Below are 18,243 nucleotides of genomic sequence, written 5' to 3' on the forward strand. Positions count from 1 at the left end.
AGGGGTCCCAGTTTTTATAGGCCCTCGGGGGGAAGGAGAAGGAGGGAGTAGGGGATTTCCAGATCTAAACAATATCTATTCTAAAATGAGTTCTCCAAAAATGGGTATGGGAGGGGTACAAGGAAAGAGTCTGGTGCAGGTGCAGCAACTTCGGATTGGCCCCCCGGCTGTGGTTGCTGTGGAGATTTTCCGACTCTTCCCCAGCAACCAATATCACAAACAAAATATTGGGCTTCATCAGTGGGGGTACACACGGGTTCAAGGAGCGGCCAGAGCATTGTGTATCTCTATTTTTCTAAATCAGTGAAGCTAGTTCTGCTAACAATGAAATGTATTTTGCCAATTTCAGGGCTTCTGTGACCTTTTACATTCTGTCAGGATCTTTCAGAGGCAGGTAGAGTTCTGAGTTCGAGGCCAACCTGGTCTACATAGTAGTTTCCAGGACAGCCAGAGCTACACAGAGAAACCCTGTCTCAAAACAAAAAAACAAAAAACAAAAACAAAAAACAGAGAGAGAGAGAGAGAGAGAGGGAGGTTGTGTGGTTGTTTGTGTGTGTGTGTGTGCGCGAGAATTATTTTTTTTATTATTTATTTATTATATGTAAGTACACTGTAGCTGTCTTCAGATACACCAAAAGAGAGCATCAGATCTCATTACAGATGGCTGTGAGCCACCATGTGGTTGCTGGGATTTGAACTCAGGAGCTCTGGAAGAGCAGTCAGTGCTCTTAACTGCTGAGCCATCTCTCCAGCCCCGAGAATTATTTCCCCCCCCCAGCCCCCCGCTTTGGCCTCCCCTCCCCGAGAATTAATTTTAATTGAGGTTTGATACCAGCAAAATTGAATGTGCACATCGCATCTCCCCACCTTGAAAGGTGTGATGGTTTGTATATTCTTGGACCAGGGAGTGGCATCATCTGGAGGTGTGGCCAGGTTGGAATAGGTGTGTCACTGTGTATGTCAGCTTAAGACTCTCACCCCAGTTGCCTGGAAGTCAGTCTTCCACTAGCAGCCTTTGGATGAAGATGTAGAACTCTCAGCTCTGCCTGTGCCATGACAGTCTGGATGCTGCTATGCTTCCACCTTGATGATAATGGACTGAACCTCTGAACCTGTAAGCCAGCCCCAATTAAATGTTGTTTTTTATAAGACTTGCCTTGGTCATGGTGTCTGTTCACAGCAGTAAAACCCTAACTAAGACAAAAGGCTATCTCAGTAAGCTGTGCATCCAACAGGCATCTCTTTATGTAGTTAGCTCTCTCTTGTGTGCACACTGAACCCATCAAAGAATTCCCATGTTATGCATCCTTTTGCAAACTATGAAGAAGGCTTTGAACAGTTTGAAAACAGAAAAAAGGACTTTTTTTTCTTCCTGCCAGATAAATTTTGGAAATAAACCCTTGCCACTATGCACAGAGGGCAGCCAGCGTGCCTAGTAATGTATCTAGCCAGACTGATTTAATGAGAGTGGCCTTCACGATGGCATTATTATCTATGTATCTATCTATATCTATATCTATATCAATCTATATATCTATATGTGTATAATTTATTTACACATATATGTAATATATTTTTTCATGGACGAAGACCACAAAGATTCTTCTTACAAGCCTGTGAAAGAAGTTTTATCAACAGCCTTAAATGTCATCAACAAAGCAGGCTTCTGAGTCAAGAAAACACATTTAAACAGCTTTTTGAAAGATACTAGGGGAAAGCACGAATTCCTTTTGTGTCTCACAGAAGTCTGCAGCCACCCTATCATGAAAATATGTCTTGAAGTGCTTTTCTGAGCAAAAAGCAGAAATATTTACTTTAACTGAAATAAAAAAGAATGAAAAAAAGAGAAAACTCACTCCATGGACATTATTAAAAAGGAATTTTATTGATGTATTGGCTTGCCTGGAGGATTCTTTTAACCACGAGAATGAGTATAACCTTTCAATTCAGGGTTAGGAAGTGAAGATTATGGGCGCTACTAAAAAATATTGGAACATTCTCAGCCAAGTGGTGGATACGGAAGGAGGTGGAGGACCTGCCTTCTTAATGTACAATCCTAGTATTTTCTTTTAAAAGAAAATTCTGGAATACTTCAGAATTCTTTCAAAGCTATTTCCACCTTGATGACTTCTAGGTTGAGTCATAGTTACACAGTCCGTTTCTTTCTTACATAAAGTGATTCAGAATTCTTAAAAATATTGACTTAAGGAATGATGAATTCTTAATCTTCAGCGAAAAGGAATACAACCGACCTACAGAGCAGATTATTCTTGCTTTTATTTTTAAAAAGGAAAGTCTGGAAGCTTTAGTTTTACCTTTGCAATGCTCTTTTCAAATTTAGCCATGAAAATATCCCTATCGTTGGCCACTGAAACAAGTTAAGCATTAAATGTCAGGGTTAGAGAGATGGCCCAGTATTTAAGGGCACTGGCTGCTCTTGCAGAGCACTAACGTTTGGTTCTCTTCCACCCACCTTGGGCTGCTCACGATGCCTGTGGCTTCAACTTCAGTGGATCTGACATCCCCTTCTGGCCATTGTGAATACCTGTGCTCACATGTGCCCATGCTTAGACACACATACACAAATAAAAATAGAATATTTTTTAAAACTAAACACATTACCAGACAGTGGTAGTATACACCTTTGATCCCAGCACTAGAACCTGGGAGGCAGAGGCCAGGTGGATCTCTGAGTTCAAGGCCAACGTGCTCTACAGAGTGAGTTCCAGGACATAGTAAGACCCTGTCTCAAAATAAGATAAACAAATGAATAAATAAATGGGTAGGAGGTGGCTTAATGGTTAAAAGTAGTGACTGCTTTTTCAGATCCTGTGCATTTTTCTGGTTTCTTTGTATACCACACAAGCGCAAGGTACACAGACATGCATGCAGTCAAAAACACCCGTAAAAGAAAATAATCTTTTTAAAATAATTTGATGTCTACAAAACATGCATGTCGAAGACAATCTTACAATTGAAATTTCTTATGTAAACCAAGTAGCAGCCTTCTCTGTTTTACATTTTAGATATATTATGTCTGTATATGTATGTGTGTGCGTGTGTGCATGCACATGTACACATGTCACAGTTCACACATGGAGGCCAGAGGACAACTTAGAGAATTCAGTTCTGCCTTTCCATCCTCTGGGTTCCTGGGGGTGGACCTCAGTGTTGCCAGGCTGGTCCCTCTCTCTGGTCCCAGCCACAGCCTGCTCAGTGCCTTCATTCACCTACATGTCAACTTTGCTTTGCTGAGGTAAAGTTACAGGAGTGGAATCACCAGTCTTCAGGGAATAACAGTTGAGTGAGTTTTGACTGCGAATTTACATCCACCATCACTGCGACAATCAATATATGACATGTTCCCAGTTCCTGGGTTTCCTCACACTTGTGGCCAGTACATTTTTCTTTGGCTCAGAACCAACCACTGCCCTGGCATCAAGAGTCCTTTGCATTGCTCTTGAGCTTTATGTGAACTATACATATGGCTTTGAGGGATTGCCTTGATTGTTCGTTGATGTGGGGAGACCCAGCCCACTGTGGGTGGCGCCATTCTCTAGGATAGTGGTCCTGGGCTATTAAGTGTGGAGAGTGAGCTGAGCATTAACAACTCTTCTGTGCCCGACTTCTTTCATGCAGTCTTACATCTCTGATGTGACATAAACAAAACTAGGGGTATGCATTTGCCAGGTCTTTTCACACCCACTCCTAATGAGTACTGTACTTGTAGATACGGAAAAGTGAACCCCCAGACTTGTTCTGCTGGGTTTTGTTTTGTTTTTGTTTTTGTTTTTTTTGTTTTTTGAGATAGAGTTTCTCTGTAAAGCCCTGGCTGTCCTGGAATTGACTCTGTAGACCAGGCTGGCCTCGAACTCAAAAACTTGCCTCCCAAGTGCTGGGATTAAAGGTGTGCGCCACCACTGCCTGGCTCAGTCTGCTCATATTTTGTTTCTATACTCATGAAGGACATTGTTCTACAAGTTCTTCTGTTGTCTGAATCTGGTCTTGATAGCAGGGTCATGCTGGCTTTGTAGAATATTCTAGAAAGTGTTCCTCTTATAAATTATTCTCCAGAAGAGATGGTACAGAGTTGGTGTTACTTCTTTATATGTTTGTGGTTGTCACCAGTGAAGCCGGCTTTGATGCTTAGTTCCTGTTGCCAGTTTGCATGACCTAGAATTATGTGGAAAGAGAGAGGCTCCATGAGGGAATGCCAGACTGCCTTGTGAATGTGACTTTGAGGGATTGTCTTGACTGTTCATTCAAGTGGGGAGACCCAGCCCACTGTGGGCAGCACCATTCCCTAGGCTGATGGTCCTGAGCTATTAAGTGTAGGGAGGGGGTGAGCTGAGCATAACAAGCCTGCGTAAACTTGACAGTGGGTGTGATTTGACCAGCTGCTTCATGTTCCTAATGCCTTGACTCTCCTTTGATGATGGACTGCAACCATTGTAGCTATTTACCTTGCTCCCCTAGATTTTGTTAGTTAGTTTTGTTTTGTTTTGTTTTTGCTAGGGTGTTTTATCTCAGTAACAGAAATGAAACTAAAGGGTCATTTGGATTTCAAGCTTTTTTTTTTTTTTTTTTGGTTTTTGGTTTTTGGAGACAGGGTTTCTCTGTATAGCCCTGGCTGTCCTGGAGCTCACTTTGTAGACCAGGCTGGCCTACTCAGAAATCCACTTGCCTCTGCCTCCTGAGTGCTGGGATTAAAGGCGTGCGCCACCATGCCCAGCTGGATTTCAAGCTTTTAAAGGATGCTTAAAAAGAAAACAACTATGAAAGCAATTTCTTTAGTAGATATTGCCTAATTTGTCTTGGGTAAATTCCAGTAATTTGTAGTTGTTAAGGAATCGTCCGAAATCAGTCAGCCTATAGAAGGTCTCAGAATGTCTTTATGAAAGTCTTAACATTTGCAAAACTATTTAACATCTGTAAGATGTCCCCTGTTTCAGCCTGGCATTGGTAATTTTGTAACCTTTTGTTGCTGTCTGATAATCTGGAAAGAAATGCAGCAAATTTACTAATTTTTGTCAACCCCCCACCCCAGCTTTTTGCTGTTAAGCAGGGTTTCAAGTAGCCTAAGTGGTCTAAAACTTGTTGCTGAGATGTGTTTGAAATCTCCATCCTTCTTCTTCTGTCTCCCAAGCATGTGGATTGCAGCTGTGTGCTTGGGATGACTAAACATTTATTTTTAAATAATATTTAAAGATTTATTTATTTTATTTCTATGAATCCACTGTCACTGCCCTCAGACACACCAGAAGAGGGGATTAAATCCCATTACAGACGGTTGTGAACCACCATGTGGTTGCTGGGAATTGAACTCAGGACCTCTGGAAGAGCAGTCAAGGCTCTTAACCACTGAGCCATCTCTCCAGCCCCTTTAAATAAAATTTTAAACGTTTTTTTTTTTTTTTTTTTTGAGACAAGGTTTCTCTGTGTAGCCCTGGCTGTCCTGGAACTCACTCTGTAGCCCAGGCTGGCCTCCAACTCAGAAATCTGCCTGCCTCTGCCTCTCCAGTGCTGGGATTAAAGGCGTGTGCCGCCACGCCCGGCAAAAGTTTTTTTTTTTTAAATGGGGGATTGCCATATAGATATTAACTTTACATTGAATTTAAAAATCACTATTTTCCCTCTTCCAGTGGAATATAGAGAGCTTACCTCTCAGTTCCTTTTAGAATCTTTCTGAGAATTATTACATCTATATTCATTGAAACCTCCACCAAACAACATTATATTTGCTTTCAGCTATTATGTATATATTTAAGAATTTGAAAGTAGGGCTGGTGAGATGGCTCAGTGGGTAAGGGCACCCGACTGCTCTTCCGAAGGTCCGAAGTTCAAATCCCAGCAACCACATGTAATGAGATCTGATGCCCTCTTCTGGTGTATCTGAAGACAACTACAGTGTACTTACATATAATAAATAAATAAAAAAAAAAAGAATTTGAAAGTATGAAAAATGATCCACATTATGTTTACCTAGTTGGGGGTATTTATGGTTTAAAATTATTATTAAATAATTATAAAAATGTTAAATAACATAACAAACATGATAAATGTAATATAATAAACAACATTATAAAATTGTTAAATAATATAATACATTATTATTATTATTATTATTATTATTATTATTATTATTATGAGTTTCACAATATAACTCTGTCTGGCCTTGAACTCACAGAGATTCTTCTGCCTCTGCTTGCTGAGGTCTGGGATTAAGGGTGTGTGCCACTCCTCTTTCTTTAGGTAGATTTTCATTCTGTAGCCCAGGCTGGCCCAGAACTCAATATATCAATATGTAGCATAGTGCTGCCTTAGACTTGTGGCAGCCCAAGACTACAAGACCCTGAGTTAAAAATAATTTTTTCTGTATCAAATGTTTTTTTTTTCTTTTTAAAGATTTATTTATTTATTTATTTATTTATTTATTTATGTTTTTTTTTGTTTGTTTGGTTTTGGTTTTGGTTTTTCGAGACAGGGTTTCTCTGTGTAGCCCTGGCTGTCCTGGAGCTCACTTTGTAGACCAGGCTGGCCTCGAACTCAGAAATCCAACTGCCTCTGCCTCCCGAGTGCTGGGATCAAAGGAGTGTGCCACCACTGCTTGGCAAGATTTATTTATTTATTTTATGTATATGAATATACTATTGCTGTCTTCAAACACACCAGAAAAGGGCATCGGATCTCATTACAGATGGTTGTGAGCCATGTGGTTGCTGGGAATTAAACTCAGGACCTCTGGAAGAGCAGCCAGTGCTCTTAACCGCCTGAGCCCACCTTATGAAATAGTTGTTGATACTGTTTCCCTGCCCCATTCCTCTCCCACTCCCTATTACCTCTCTCTCTCTCTCTCTCTCCCTCCCTCCCTCCCTCCCTCCCTCCCTCCCTCCCTCCCTCCCTTTCTTCCGTTGTTTTTGAGACAGGGTCTCCCTGGTTTGCCTGGAATTCAGCTGTGTAGAGCAGGCTGGACTCAAACTCAGAGATCTGCTTGCTGTTGTTTTCCATTGATTAATTTCTCAGTCAGTTATTTTTTTTTTCATCTTCTGTCTCTCTACTGACAGTGACTTTCTATATTTTAAGATTCTTCCTAGCCGGGCGTGGTGGCACAGGCCTTTAATCCCAGCACTCGGGAGGCAGAGGCAGGCAGATTTCTGAGTTCGAGGCCAGCCTGGTCTACAAAGTGAGCTCCAGGACAGCCAGGGCTACACAGAGAAACCCTGTCTCGAAAAAACAAAAACAAACAAACAAACAAACAAAAAGATTCTTCCTGCTGGGCATGGTGGCGCACGCCTTTAATCCCAGCACTCAGAGGCAGAGGCAGGTAGATTTCTGAGTTCTAGACCAGCCTGGTCTACAAAGTGAGTTCCAGGACAGCCAGGGCTATACAGAGAAACCCTGTCTCCAAACAAACAAACAAACAAACAAACAAAAAAGATTCTTCAGGGCTCGATGGGATGGCTCAGAGTTTAATCCTCTTGTCGCCAAGCCTCATAACCTGAGAATCTTTTCCGATGGGTATGGTGTGGTGGGAGGCAGGATGCAGTGCCTGCTAGTTTTCCTAATGGAGGTGATGGTAAATGCTCTTGTGAACTCTGGAAAGGTTTTCCAGAGGGGAAAGTGCTAAACCCATTGTTTCAAGCGAGACCATAGGGATGCGTGGTAGGTACACACAGTATAACAAGAATTCTATTTTATTATGCTGAGGGTCATCACACAAGATTCACACTCTAAATTCCTAACTATGGTCCCAAGCTTATCTCCCCAGGGCTGCTCACCTGTTGGACATATCCTTGCTGAGGGTCAGTTCCAGTCTCTAACAGAAGTCTCTGATTCGATGGTCAGGATCCTGGGGGCGGGGGTGGGGGAGACTCTTCAGCTAAAGGGAAGATCATGCTCTCCAGATGTGCAGGACAGAGCATTACTTTCGGTCTCTGCTTGCATACTGTCCAGTAGATGTCATGGAGTTCTAGGACTGTATGGTTATCTTAAGTGAGTGATGTCACTGGGTTCTGCTTATCTGGGACAGCCTTGGGTGTAGAAGGGATCCTGACTAAGCTATTTTTACTTATCTAAAATGCATATTTTACTATCATCACTACATTCAAACTGGAGGGGTAAGTGGTCATTAGCATCATGAAGGGAAATGATGGTCCATTGAGAGAAAGCAGGGAGAGAAACCCTAGGGACAAGGTGTTTGAGAAAGACGGCACCAGGAGGGTGAGAAGTGATGGGCTAGTAGGACAAGGCTGAAGGGCTTTGAGGCCACCTAGAGAACATTGGTGTCATCCTAAGAGCAGTGGGAAGTCACTGGCAGGGTCGAGTCACTGATGGGTTGCCATAGGCTCACACATGATAATACAAACAAAGCTTCAAACAGAGGTGTTTGGAGACAGGCATCATAAGTTGGAGATTACTGCAAAAGCTTTAGGGGTGGGTAAGAGAGGGAGAAGGAGGGTTGGAAAGGGGGAGAGGGGAGGGGAGGGGGAGGATGAGGTATGATAGGGTAGGAGATGTTTACCTGACAAGTAGAAGGCAAACTTGAACTCAAGTCTCAAGTGCATTGTTGGCTTCAGGGAAATGAAGAAAAGGTAAACTCATCAGATCTCTGGACAAATAAACAGACTGAATCATATAGCGCCAGCCACCTGGGAAAGGGGCTGCAGAGATGGTTCAGGGGTTAAGAGCACTTACCGCTCTTCCAGACCTGGGTTCAGCACAGCACCCACAACTATCTGTAATTCAAGTTCCAGGGGATCCGATGCTGTCTTCTGGCTTACAAGGGTACTATATGCATGTGGCATACATACATACGTGCATGAAGGACACGCATACACATAAAATAAAAATAAAATCCTTTTTTTTTTTAAAAAAAGCAGCATTATGGGAGAACATATGTTGACATTTGAAGTCTCGGGGTTTAAGAGACAAACGCAGCTGAGAATGTCCAACAAAGTTATATTGGTCTGAAAATGGGAAGAGGAGTTAGAGTTACAGCCCATCTCAGTGCATATGGTCAAATGCCACAGATGCCATTATTTCTTTTAGTCTGAGGCATTGAGAATCAGATCTAGGATCTGGTGTGTACCGGACGAACAGTCTTGACACTGAGCTATGCCTAGTCCAATGTTAAATATGTCCTATGGAACAGGAACAGGTCTTTGACCTTGGCCAGTTTGTGTCTCTGACTGTATTCTTTTTTGTTGTTGTTGTTGTTTGTTTTGTTTTTCGAGACAGGGTTTCTCTGTGTAGCCCTGGCTGTCCTGGAACTCACTTTGTAGACCAGGCTGGCCTCGAACTCAGAAATAGGCCTGCCTCTGCCTCCCGAGTGCTGGGATTAAAGGCGTGTGCCACCACGCCCGGCTCCTCTGACTGTATTCTTAAATCTATATAATGACGATACTGTAGTAAGCTACCAAACTAGTTACGCCATGTTGTGAAACACTTTCTAGGATTTTTTTTTCCCACTTTCCAAGTCAGGGTCTTACAATATATCCCTGGCTGTCCTGGAAGTAGCTATGTAGACTAGGCTGGCTTCGAACTCACAGAGATATGCCTGTCTCTGCTTTCTGAGTGCTGGCATTAAAGGTGTTCGACACTACCACCTAGCTCCTAAGAATACTTTCATTGCTAAAACTATTTTGGGCAAAAATTCGTCTCCGGTCACTTCGACCAGTCATTAAATCTTATGCTAAACTGGTCTCTTGATCAGCCATAAATTTCTATACCATGTGATTGTGATTCTGACCTAAAGGTTAACTGCCTGACCATTTAATTGTTATCACTCTGCTTCTGAAAAGAAAAAAAAAGCAATGTTTGCTTGTTGCACATGTTTGGAGCTGCCTTTCTGTATACATCACAGTTGCAGTCCTTGTCTTTAAAATGTCGAACAAACTGGAGGTCCGAGGGTGCTTCCCGCTCCTCTGCCTGAGACAGCCCCACCGGTGGTAATAAATAATAAAGACTCCACATGATTTATTAAGACATCTTGGGAGTTTTCCTTCTTCAGGTAATCCATAACAAGATGAATAAACTGAGGTGAAGTATTGATTTCCCTTCTTTAGGGCGAGAGTAGACAAGGGTTATTTTCCTAGTGGCTTTTCTCTGCCCCCCCATTCTTTCGCGGTCCCCCTTCCGCGCAGGCGCCTCGGGTCCTGCGCGCTGTGCGACCTGGGCAGTTCCCCAGGGCCAAGCCTGAGCCCAGCGGGGGCGGGGCTGGCGGGCTCGTGACGTTATCAAGCGGCGCCGCCCGCGGGGCGGGTTCCGAGCGCGACCGCGCAGCTAGCCGGCCCTGCGAGGAAAACGAAAGTGAGGGAGGAGGAGGTTGCAGGGCCAGCCTGGGCGGCGACAGTGGCGGCCTGGTCCCTCGTCTCCGCTCGCCGGCTACTCGCCCCATCCCCTCAGCGTGAGTGCAGGCGCGCGGCCCCGGGGGTGCGAGCGGGCGGGCGCACGGGCACAGCATCCTTCCCCTGCGGCGGCCGCTTTGCCCGCTTTCGGGTAGCCTCTCTCTGCTCCTGCCCCCTGTCTTGTCCCCAGCAACCTCTCGGAGCCGAGGTTGCCGCTGCTGCTGGTCGCCGCGCACACAGTATCACACCTGACGTTTCCAAAGGAGAAGCTCCGTCGGGGAGATGGCGTTCCCTTCTTTCCCCTCTGCATACGGGGGTTAGCAGCGCTTAGAAGTGCCTGGTCACAGCGCGTCTGCCATTGTAGGTCACTCGATAGCCCTTTGGCCTTCCCCTGGCCGAGGAAATGAGAGGATTGGCTTGGATTCCCTGCGAGGCCCCAGTCGAAGGTGCTGTGGTGGAGGGGGACGTTCGTATCTGCCGCCTTGCCCTTCTACAAAGCTGTTTCCTGTTCTCTCACTTGCCCCATCGCAGACCACACTGAGTTCCCAGTGGCACCCCCCACCCCCGCTTCACCCACACCCACCGGGACGACTTAAGAGTTAAATGAGACCCATTTTATGTGCTGTGAAGCCTCAGCGATGAGCTTTCCAGTAGGCTCACCTATCTGTGATGTCAAGTAAAAATGTGGCTCCTCGGGCCTGGCTTTCTGTTGGCTCAGTCGCCTGGCTTTCCTGCTTTCCTCTAATAGGCACTGCTACTGTCACTTAGGAAATTGCCACCTGAGATTGGGATGATCGTACATTGGGTCCACAGGTTCATCCTCGGGCTGGAAATACGGAAACCTTTTGCTAGGTTTCAAGGGGAGGGATTGCTATATCCCTTCAAATTCCATTACTTTCTTACCTCGACTGCTGATGCTCATTCTCCCTCCACCCCAGCAAATATTTTGAAATAAGTTGAACTGGCTCTGATTTTCATAGACAATATTGAGTATCAGTTCATAGTCAAAACAACACATGGTCTTAAAACTATATGTCTGACTCAAACGCCAGAGAAGTCTGTTCTTGTATCCCAGCGTCCCTGTTCCCCAAAGATACCAGTGTACCTCCAACTTTTAAGTCTTTTCTCTTTTCTGAGTTCTTTGAATACACTACTTTTCCTGAAGATTTTGTAATTTTTTTTTGACTTTTTGAGACAGGGTTTCTCTGTGTAGCCCTGGCTGTCCTGGAACTCTGTAGACCAGGCTGGCCTCCAACTCAGAAATTCGCCTGCCTCTGCCTCCCAAGTGCTGGAATTAGAGGTGTGCACAACCACGCCCGGCCTGTAATTCTTTTTTTTTTTTTTAAAGATTTTTTTCGACTGTTTTAAATAGGCATGTGGGTACCTGCATAGGCCAGAGGTGTCTGTTTCCCTGGAGCTAGAGTTCTAGGCAGTTGCGAGTTGTCTGGTGTGGGTGCTGGGAATTGAATTTAAGACATACACATGTCTCCAGCTCCTCGTCCTTTTTTTTTTTTTTTTTTTTTTTTTCTTTTTTTAAACTTTATGCTTCTCATAAACCAGCTCCTGGCCATCGAGGGAAGCTTTCTGTTCTTCCATTTTTCCCTGTGCAGCGCTGGGCTGGGATCCAGGGCCTTGCATGTGCAGGGCAAGGCTCTGTGGGAGAGCGACATCCTCGAGCCCTTGGAGTTTGCTGCAGGTTCTCTACAGGTTTCCTCAGACTCCTGAGTATTAAGACAGAGGCAGGTGCCAAGTGCACCCAGCTCTCCATTCCTTATTGTGGAGTTGTACTTGTATTCTTAAAAATTAATGTCAAAATTTTTTTTATAGAAAAAAAAGTCATTTGTATCCCATTACTAAGTCATCTGTTGTCTCTTTTACCCCTCTTGGCTGTCACTCAGCTTGTACTTCCATGCCTTACGCTGTGCTCTTTCTTTTTTCAAAACAGGAAACAGGCCAAATCCCATCATTTTCCCCATACATAATAAGATCTTCATTGTTCTGGTAAAGATGATGAAAAAAAAAATCATTCTCTGACTGTCCTTGGAAATATTTGTAACTGTTACTTAGTAGGGTTCATTATTTGTTTCCAGTGCACATTGTTATAAATGGCCAGTATTGTCTCTAAAGTTATAGAATAGCAGGCACTCAAAGGCCTCTTCCTCCTGTGCCTTGCTGAGTTAATCTAACTTTTTGGTATCTGATGCTAATAGCACTGAGGGCTCTGATTCTGAGAGCACCTCATTTCCTAGGGAAACTAACCATCGTTACTGAGAAACAGAGCTTAGCTAGCCTCCCTCCTGGACCTTTCTTGGAGGAAGAGGCTGCTCAAGTGTTAGCATTAGGAGATGCGTGCAGTGGCCACATCTCATCCGGCTGATGATGGTTGTTACCTTTGGGATCCTTGCCTCTTTCCCAGTAGTTCTAACCTCAGAGCTGACTGACGGGATTTGTGGTTGCAGTAACAATGAAGAGGAGAACTGACCCAGAATGCACTGCCCCCCTCAAGAAACAGAAGCGAATTGGGGAGCTTGCCCGGCACCTCAGCTCCACATCTGACGATGAACCTCTCTCCTCTGTCAATCATGCAGCAAAAGGTACACTGGCCTGTGTGATCCGAGGCCGCTGGCCGTCTGGTGGTTGGAATCCTTAGTGCCTGGACTGAGCAGAGTGTAGTTCGCTGGCCCTTGAGCAAAATCAGCACATTTGGCAGAAAGATGGAAGCTACACTTCTACCTGATTTTGTTTTGTTTTGTTTTGTTTTTTGAGACAGGGTTTCTCTGTGTAGCCCTGGCTGTCCTGGAACTCACTTTGTAGACCAGGCTGGCCTGGGATTTATGGTTGCAGTAACAATGAAGAGGAGAACTGACCCAGACTCTTCCATTTTGCTGCTATTCTCCTACTAAGAGTAGGGAAACGTGTTTTAAATTCTAAAAGGTGGAGCCGTTCCAGAAAGTGCCTTTGATCTGTTCCTGGTCCTTCAGCAGGTGACCTCCTCACTGCCTTAAATCAGGTAGAAATGCCGGGCGTGGTGGCCCACGCCTCTAATCCCAGCACTTGGGAGGCAGAGGCAGGCGGATTTCTGAGTTCGAGGCCAGCCTGGTCTACAAAGTGAGTTCCAGGACAGCCAGGGCTACACAGAGAAACCCTGTCTCGAAAAACAAAACAAAACAAAAAAATCAGGTAGAAGTGTTGAGCATTGAATGTGGTGTTTTAAATAGATATTAATAATTGAGAAGCCCCTCTGTAGAGGTGGAATGGAGCTGCCTTGGCAGTCTTGGGTCCTTGTGTACAGTTTTCTCAGTTCCTTTAGCAGTTGGAATCAGAAATACTCAGCTGTGGTGGAGTGTCTCTCTGCCTCCAGCTCAAAGATTTGGTAGAAATATACTATGCTTTATCTGTTTTAACATTGTGGACATTTACAATATATGAATTTCACCCCATAATTTCGCCAGACAATTAGAAGTACTCTGTTCATATTAACTCTGACAAGCTGGCTTCCTTCCTTTTTTCCTTCCTTCCTTCCTTCCTTCCTTCCTTCCTTCCTTCCTTCTTTTTGTTGTTTGTTTGTTTGTTTTGAGAGGGGTCTTACTCTGTGTCTCTGGTTGTTCTGGAACTCACTATGTAGACAAGATTGGCCTTGAACTCACAGAAACCCACCTGCCTTGGCCTCCGGAGTGCTGGGGTTAAACATGTACACCACTCTATTCGGCTTCCACTCATCCCTGAGAGCTGCTCTATGGAACAGACTCTCACATGCTGCACTGCTTACAGTAGAGCCATAGGTCTGGAGAGCAGTGGGCTCACCCAGGTTGTCAGCAGGGCTGCATGCTCTCTAGGAAGGCTCTTGGGAAGGACTCCCCTTCCCTCTCTTCTGTAATTCTCTGATGGCTCACTTGGTACTGCATGCCTCTGGTGGTAGTGTGTCTCTCTAGTTTCTGCCTCTGCCTTCCTGCGTCTGCATCAACATTTCCCTATTAGGAGGATGTCAGTCATTGGATTAGGACTTATGCCTCTTTAGTTATCTTATTTGAACTTGATTATATCTGCAAAGACTTGTTTCCAAATACAAGTCCTCCCCAGTTTATAGGTGACAGGAATTTTGGAGGAGGATGCTGTTTTCATCCCAGTACACTAGCAGACTTGCCTTTTGTATGCCCTGTGAGATCAGTGGTTGACTGGAATGAAACTGTAACAGATTGTTGACTGGAAGGATGTGATGTTTCCTTGGTCAGTGTGAGGAAATGAAGTTCACTTTCTAGTGGTAGGCTCATGGGAGGACAGTTAGACATTAGCTGACCCAGTGAAGATGGGCAGCTGTGATCTAGGATGGACTCAGTCTCATGACCTTTCGTGTGGAGGTATGGGTCTTCAAGGTCTCAGTAATGATGGGCACTGTCACATCTTCTGCTTCCTGATTGGATGGGAGGCTGACACTGGAGAGATTACTTGAGCTGGTGAGCTTGAGACAAGCCTGAGCAATGTAGTGGGACTCGTCAAAAACAATTGTGAAAATGTCTGAGTGGATTTCAGGGTAGAAAAGAAAGTCTGTATGTGACCAGGGTCACTAAATGGAAAGCAAAAAAAAAAACAAAAAAAAACAAAACCCCACAACCAACAAAAAACCCATGCTGGTGCACAGGTCCTCTTGGTTGTGGAGAGGCCTGTGAGGGAGGGACAAGGGCGAGTGTGTCTAGGGAGTAAGTGCTTAGTGCTAAGTGTATCCTTGAACATGTTCTGCCAGTGACATTGTTGAAAAGAAGAGAGGACAGGTCCCAGAGCAGTAAGGTGAGCATATAGAGTTGGGGCTCCTTTAAGGAATGTACTCTGATTAACCACCTCCTCCTCCTTTTTTAAAAATTTTTTTTAAAGATTTATTATTATATATAAGTATACTGTAGCTGTCTTCAGATCCCATTACAGATGGTTGTGAGCCACCATGTGGCTGCTGAGAATTGAACTCAGGACCTCTGGAAGAGCAGTCAGTGCTCTTAACCACTGAGCCATCTCTCCAGCACTGTGTTTTTTTTTTTTTTCAAAACAGGGTTTCTCTGTGTACCCCTGGCTGTCCTAGAACTCACACGTAGACCAGGCTAGCCTCCATCTCTCAGAGATCTGCTTGCCTCTGCCTCTCAAATGCTGGGATCAAAGGTGTCATGCCTGGCTGACATTTTAAAGTTTTAAAAATGTGACTGTGGAAAAAAGAAAAAAGAAAAGAAACATTAAAAAAAAAATGTGACTGTGAAGTGTGATTACCAGCCTGGCACATTCCCTTCATTTTACAAAATAGCTTTAACCTTTTCTGGAAGTAGCTTCATGACTCAGTTAGGATTGACAGTGGCTGTTGATGTAAGGAGTGGAGATTTGGAGCTGGCCAGTTTCTCATGTGTCTGACAATATACCAGGTGGTTTCTTTCAGTTGCAGAAATCGAGGCAGGAGGCAGAGGCAAACCCTCAGAGGTACACACTTCCAGGTCAGTTTACTATAGAAAGAGGGCAGCCTCATAGGGACCCGAGTCAGGACAGGAGGCAACCTGACCACTCAGTGGTTCCTGTTCGCTCTTCCATGACTGGCAGTGGAGCAAATGCTTAAAGCATAATGATTGGACAGGATTGAGAAAAGATCATAGTGTCAGTTTCCTAAGAGCCTTACCATGCCTGATGTCTTTACTTTGCCCCTCCTCCTCCATCTTGTTGACCGTGTTCCTCTTAGGTTTTCCTGGACAGTGTGCTTGGACAAGTATGCCATCTTGTCACAGGAGTTGAACGTGCAGCTTTCCTCTCCTGGTTGTTGAATTCCAGCAGGGTGATTCCACTTGCTCTAGCTGCCTCTACCTGCACACACTGTTCAGCTAGATGGCTGAGAAATGCCCTTTGGGAACAATCAGAAGAGAGAAGAGTTTTAGTGACTTCCTGTCTGGACCTTGTGTCTTGATTGATGCGATGGTTGTTTAGCCGAACGATTCAATCAGTTTGTTTGTTTGACATTATTCACAAGGTAGATACATTGCTAGGTCAGCAGCCTGACCTTTATCCGGGAGAAAAGAAGGAGGGGATGTTAACCCTGGCCACCTTGGCATCATTCATGCTCTTCCAGGGACCTCAGGGGAGTTTTAAAGCATTTTGTGTGTATATAAACTCTTGGGAACTTAGAGTCAAATAACCCTTTTTGAAGTAAAAAGAGATAGATGAGGATATTTTGTTCTTATTAGTTGTTTCTTACAGGAAAACTGGTCTATATCCTAAGACAATTTCCTTTCTTTCTAGCTGTGCGTTGTAGTGAGCCTCATGACCCTCTTGTAGCAGGTTGGTTCAGAAGTTGCAAAGTACCTTCACTGCATTGAAAGCACCTTCCCCGCTACCAGGTTTAATTCTTCCCTAAATAGACTTTTGCCCTGAGATACCATCGCTTTCCTGTCAGTCCAGATTCATGACCTTAATCAAAAACTCCCTTTGGTATCTGTTTCAATTGCTCTAATGAGTTACTGTTTGTATGGCATGAAGGAGAAATGGCATCTTTAAGCAAGAAAGAGTATATTCCCCAGTAATTGTTAGGTAGGATGTGATGTTTATTAAAATTCATAATTTATTCTGTGTGTGTGCTGTGCTCACCTTGGCCACCATTGGTTGGAAAGCTCTCCTGCGGTATCACTTTAATTTTTAACTTTGGCAGGCTTGTCCTATGGTTCTATTGCCTTGTGCACTATTTTGCCAATAGCTTGGAAACCTGTTCCTTTATAAAGTCAGCCTTTAAAATGAATTAGGAATGATTTCTATCAGGTAGGGCAGAAATCCTAAATGAAAATCCTAAGTAACGTTTGAGGCTTTCTGATAAATTTCAGAAGGTACGTTCCTTGGGATGTAAAAAGGGATGTCACCCAGCTTTGGCAAGTTCTTAATGAAACTAATGGTTTTAATAGACTGACTCTATTGGTTCTGTTGATGTAGATCCTCCTTACTAAATTCTCAGTGTTTGCTACATTCTTACTGCTCTTAGGAAACAAAGTCCACCCTTCAGGTCTCCTGCAGCCATGATAATTCTCCAACTCCTCTGAAAAGAGTGGTCCCAGAGGCCAGGGTATAAAAATGACTGTTTCGGTCTTTGGACATTAGAAGCAGTCTAGGGAGCGCTCTCCTAAGTCATGTCAGGTGAGGAACTGGCTTTATGCGCATGAATAAGAGAGCGATGAGGCTTAGTAGCCTTTCATCGCTCTCTGCCTCCCAAGGAATTACAGGCCTTTGAGCTGCCAGGGCCCTCGCTCTGTGTCCATGCCGCAGTCAGAGCATGGCAGGAGGCTGCAGTGGAAAGATCTCTGGGCCAGTCTCATGCAGGCTCTCTGTACCTAGTCCAGCACTTGCCTAGAAAGTTTTCCACCCAAATTTGACTTTTCCTGTAATTTTTTTGCCCAAAGATGTTGTTATGAAAGGAAAGAAGAGATGACTTTCTCTTAGGGAACTAAGGCTGGTGAGACACTGCACGTGGCAGTGGGGTGTGTGCCACAGCATTGTCACTGTTGGATCCTCAGGAAGGCTAACAGCTGGATGACTACTAACAGCTGGATGCCGCCCTTGAGCTGTACTGAAGGACATGGGATTTTATCTAGGCTTCTGATGTTTTCAGGGTAGGCCTGTGCGTGTCCACAAGGCTAGTAAAAGGATTAAGAGCTGCGTCAACATTGCCAATTCTAAGGAGCCCTGTAGCAGTCTACTTCCCAGAAGTGAGGGAGGCATGCTCTCTACCCTGCCTTTGGTACTGAGCGGTGCCCTGGTAGAGGAATGGTGGTAGCTGAGAAGGGAACCTGCCCCTTGACACAGCCCTCCTCAGCATCGGGAGCTCTGCTGCGGAGCTCTCAGCCATATGGCAGGGATGGATTGCAGCCCAGGGAGCCTCGCTCTCTCT

General features: G+C 44.5%; 1 protein-coding gene and 2 long non-coding RNA genes across 3 annotated transcripts in view; 2 read left to right on the forward strand and 1 right to left on the reverse strand.

The window, feature by feature from the left end:
- Gm28043 (predicted gene, 28043) overlaps positions 1–18,243 on the forward strand; it is a 91,191-nt gene that overhangs the window by 35,578 nt on the left and 37,370 nt on the right. The window lies entirely within an intron of this gene.
- On the reverse strand, positions 1,865–7,963 carry Gm20161 (predicted gene, 20161). Its single transcript, NR_167666.2, has 2 exons — positions 7,779–7,963; positions 1,865–4,173 (listed from the first exon to the last, which is right to left on the reverse strand). It is a non-coding gene; the product is annotated as a predicted gene, 20161 (long non-coding RNA).
- Cmtr1 (cap methyltransferase 1) overlaps positions 10,229–18,243 on the forward strand; it is a 45,385-nt gene continuing 37,370 nt past the window's right edge. The window contains exons 1-2 of the mRNA NM_028791.6: positions 10,229–10,405; positions 12,806–12,940. Of these exons, the coding sequence (NP_083067.1) occupies positions 12,811–12,940 (130 nt within the window). The 5' untranslated portion in view covers positions 10,229–10,405; positions 12,806–12,810. The remainder of the gene's footprint in view (positions 10,406–12,805; positions 12,941–18,243) is intronic.

The sequence above is a fragment of the Mus musculus genome, chromosome 17 (assembly GCF_000001635.26).
Source record: "Mus musculus strain C57BL/6J chromosome 17, GRCm38.p6 C57BL/6J".
Taxonomy (NCBI): Eukaryota; Metazoa; Chordata; class Mammalia; order Rodentia; family Muridae; genus Mus; species Mus musculus.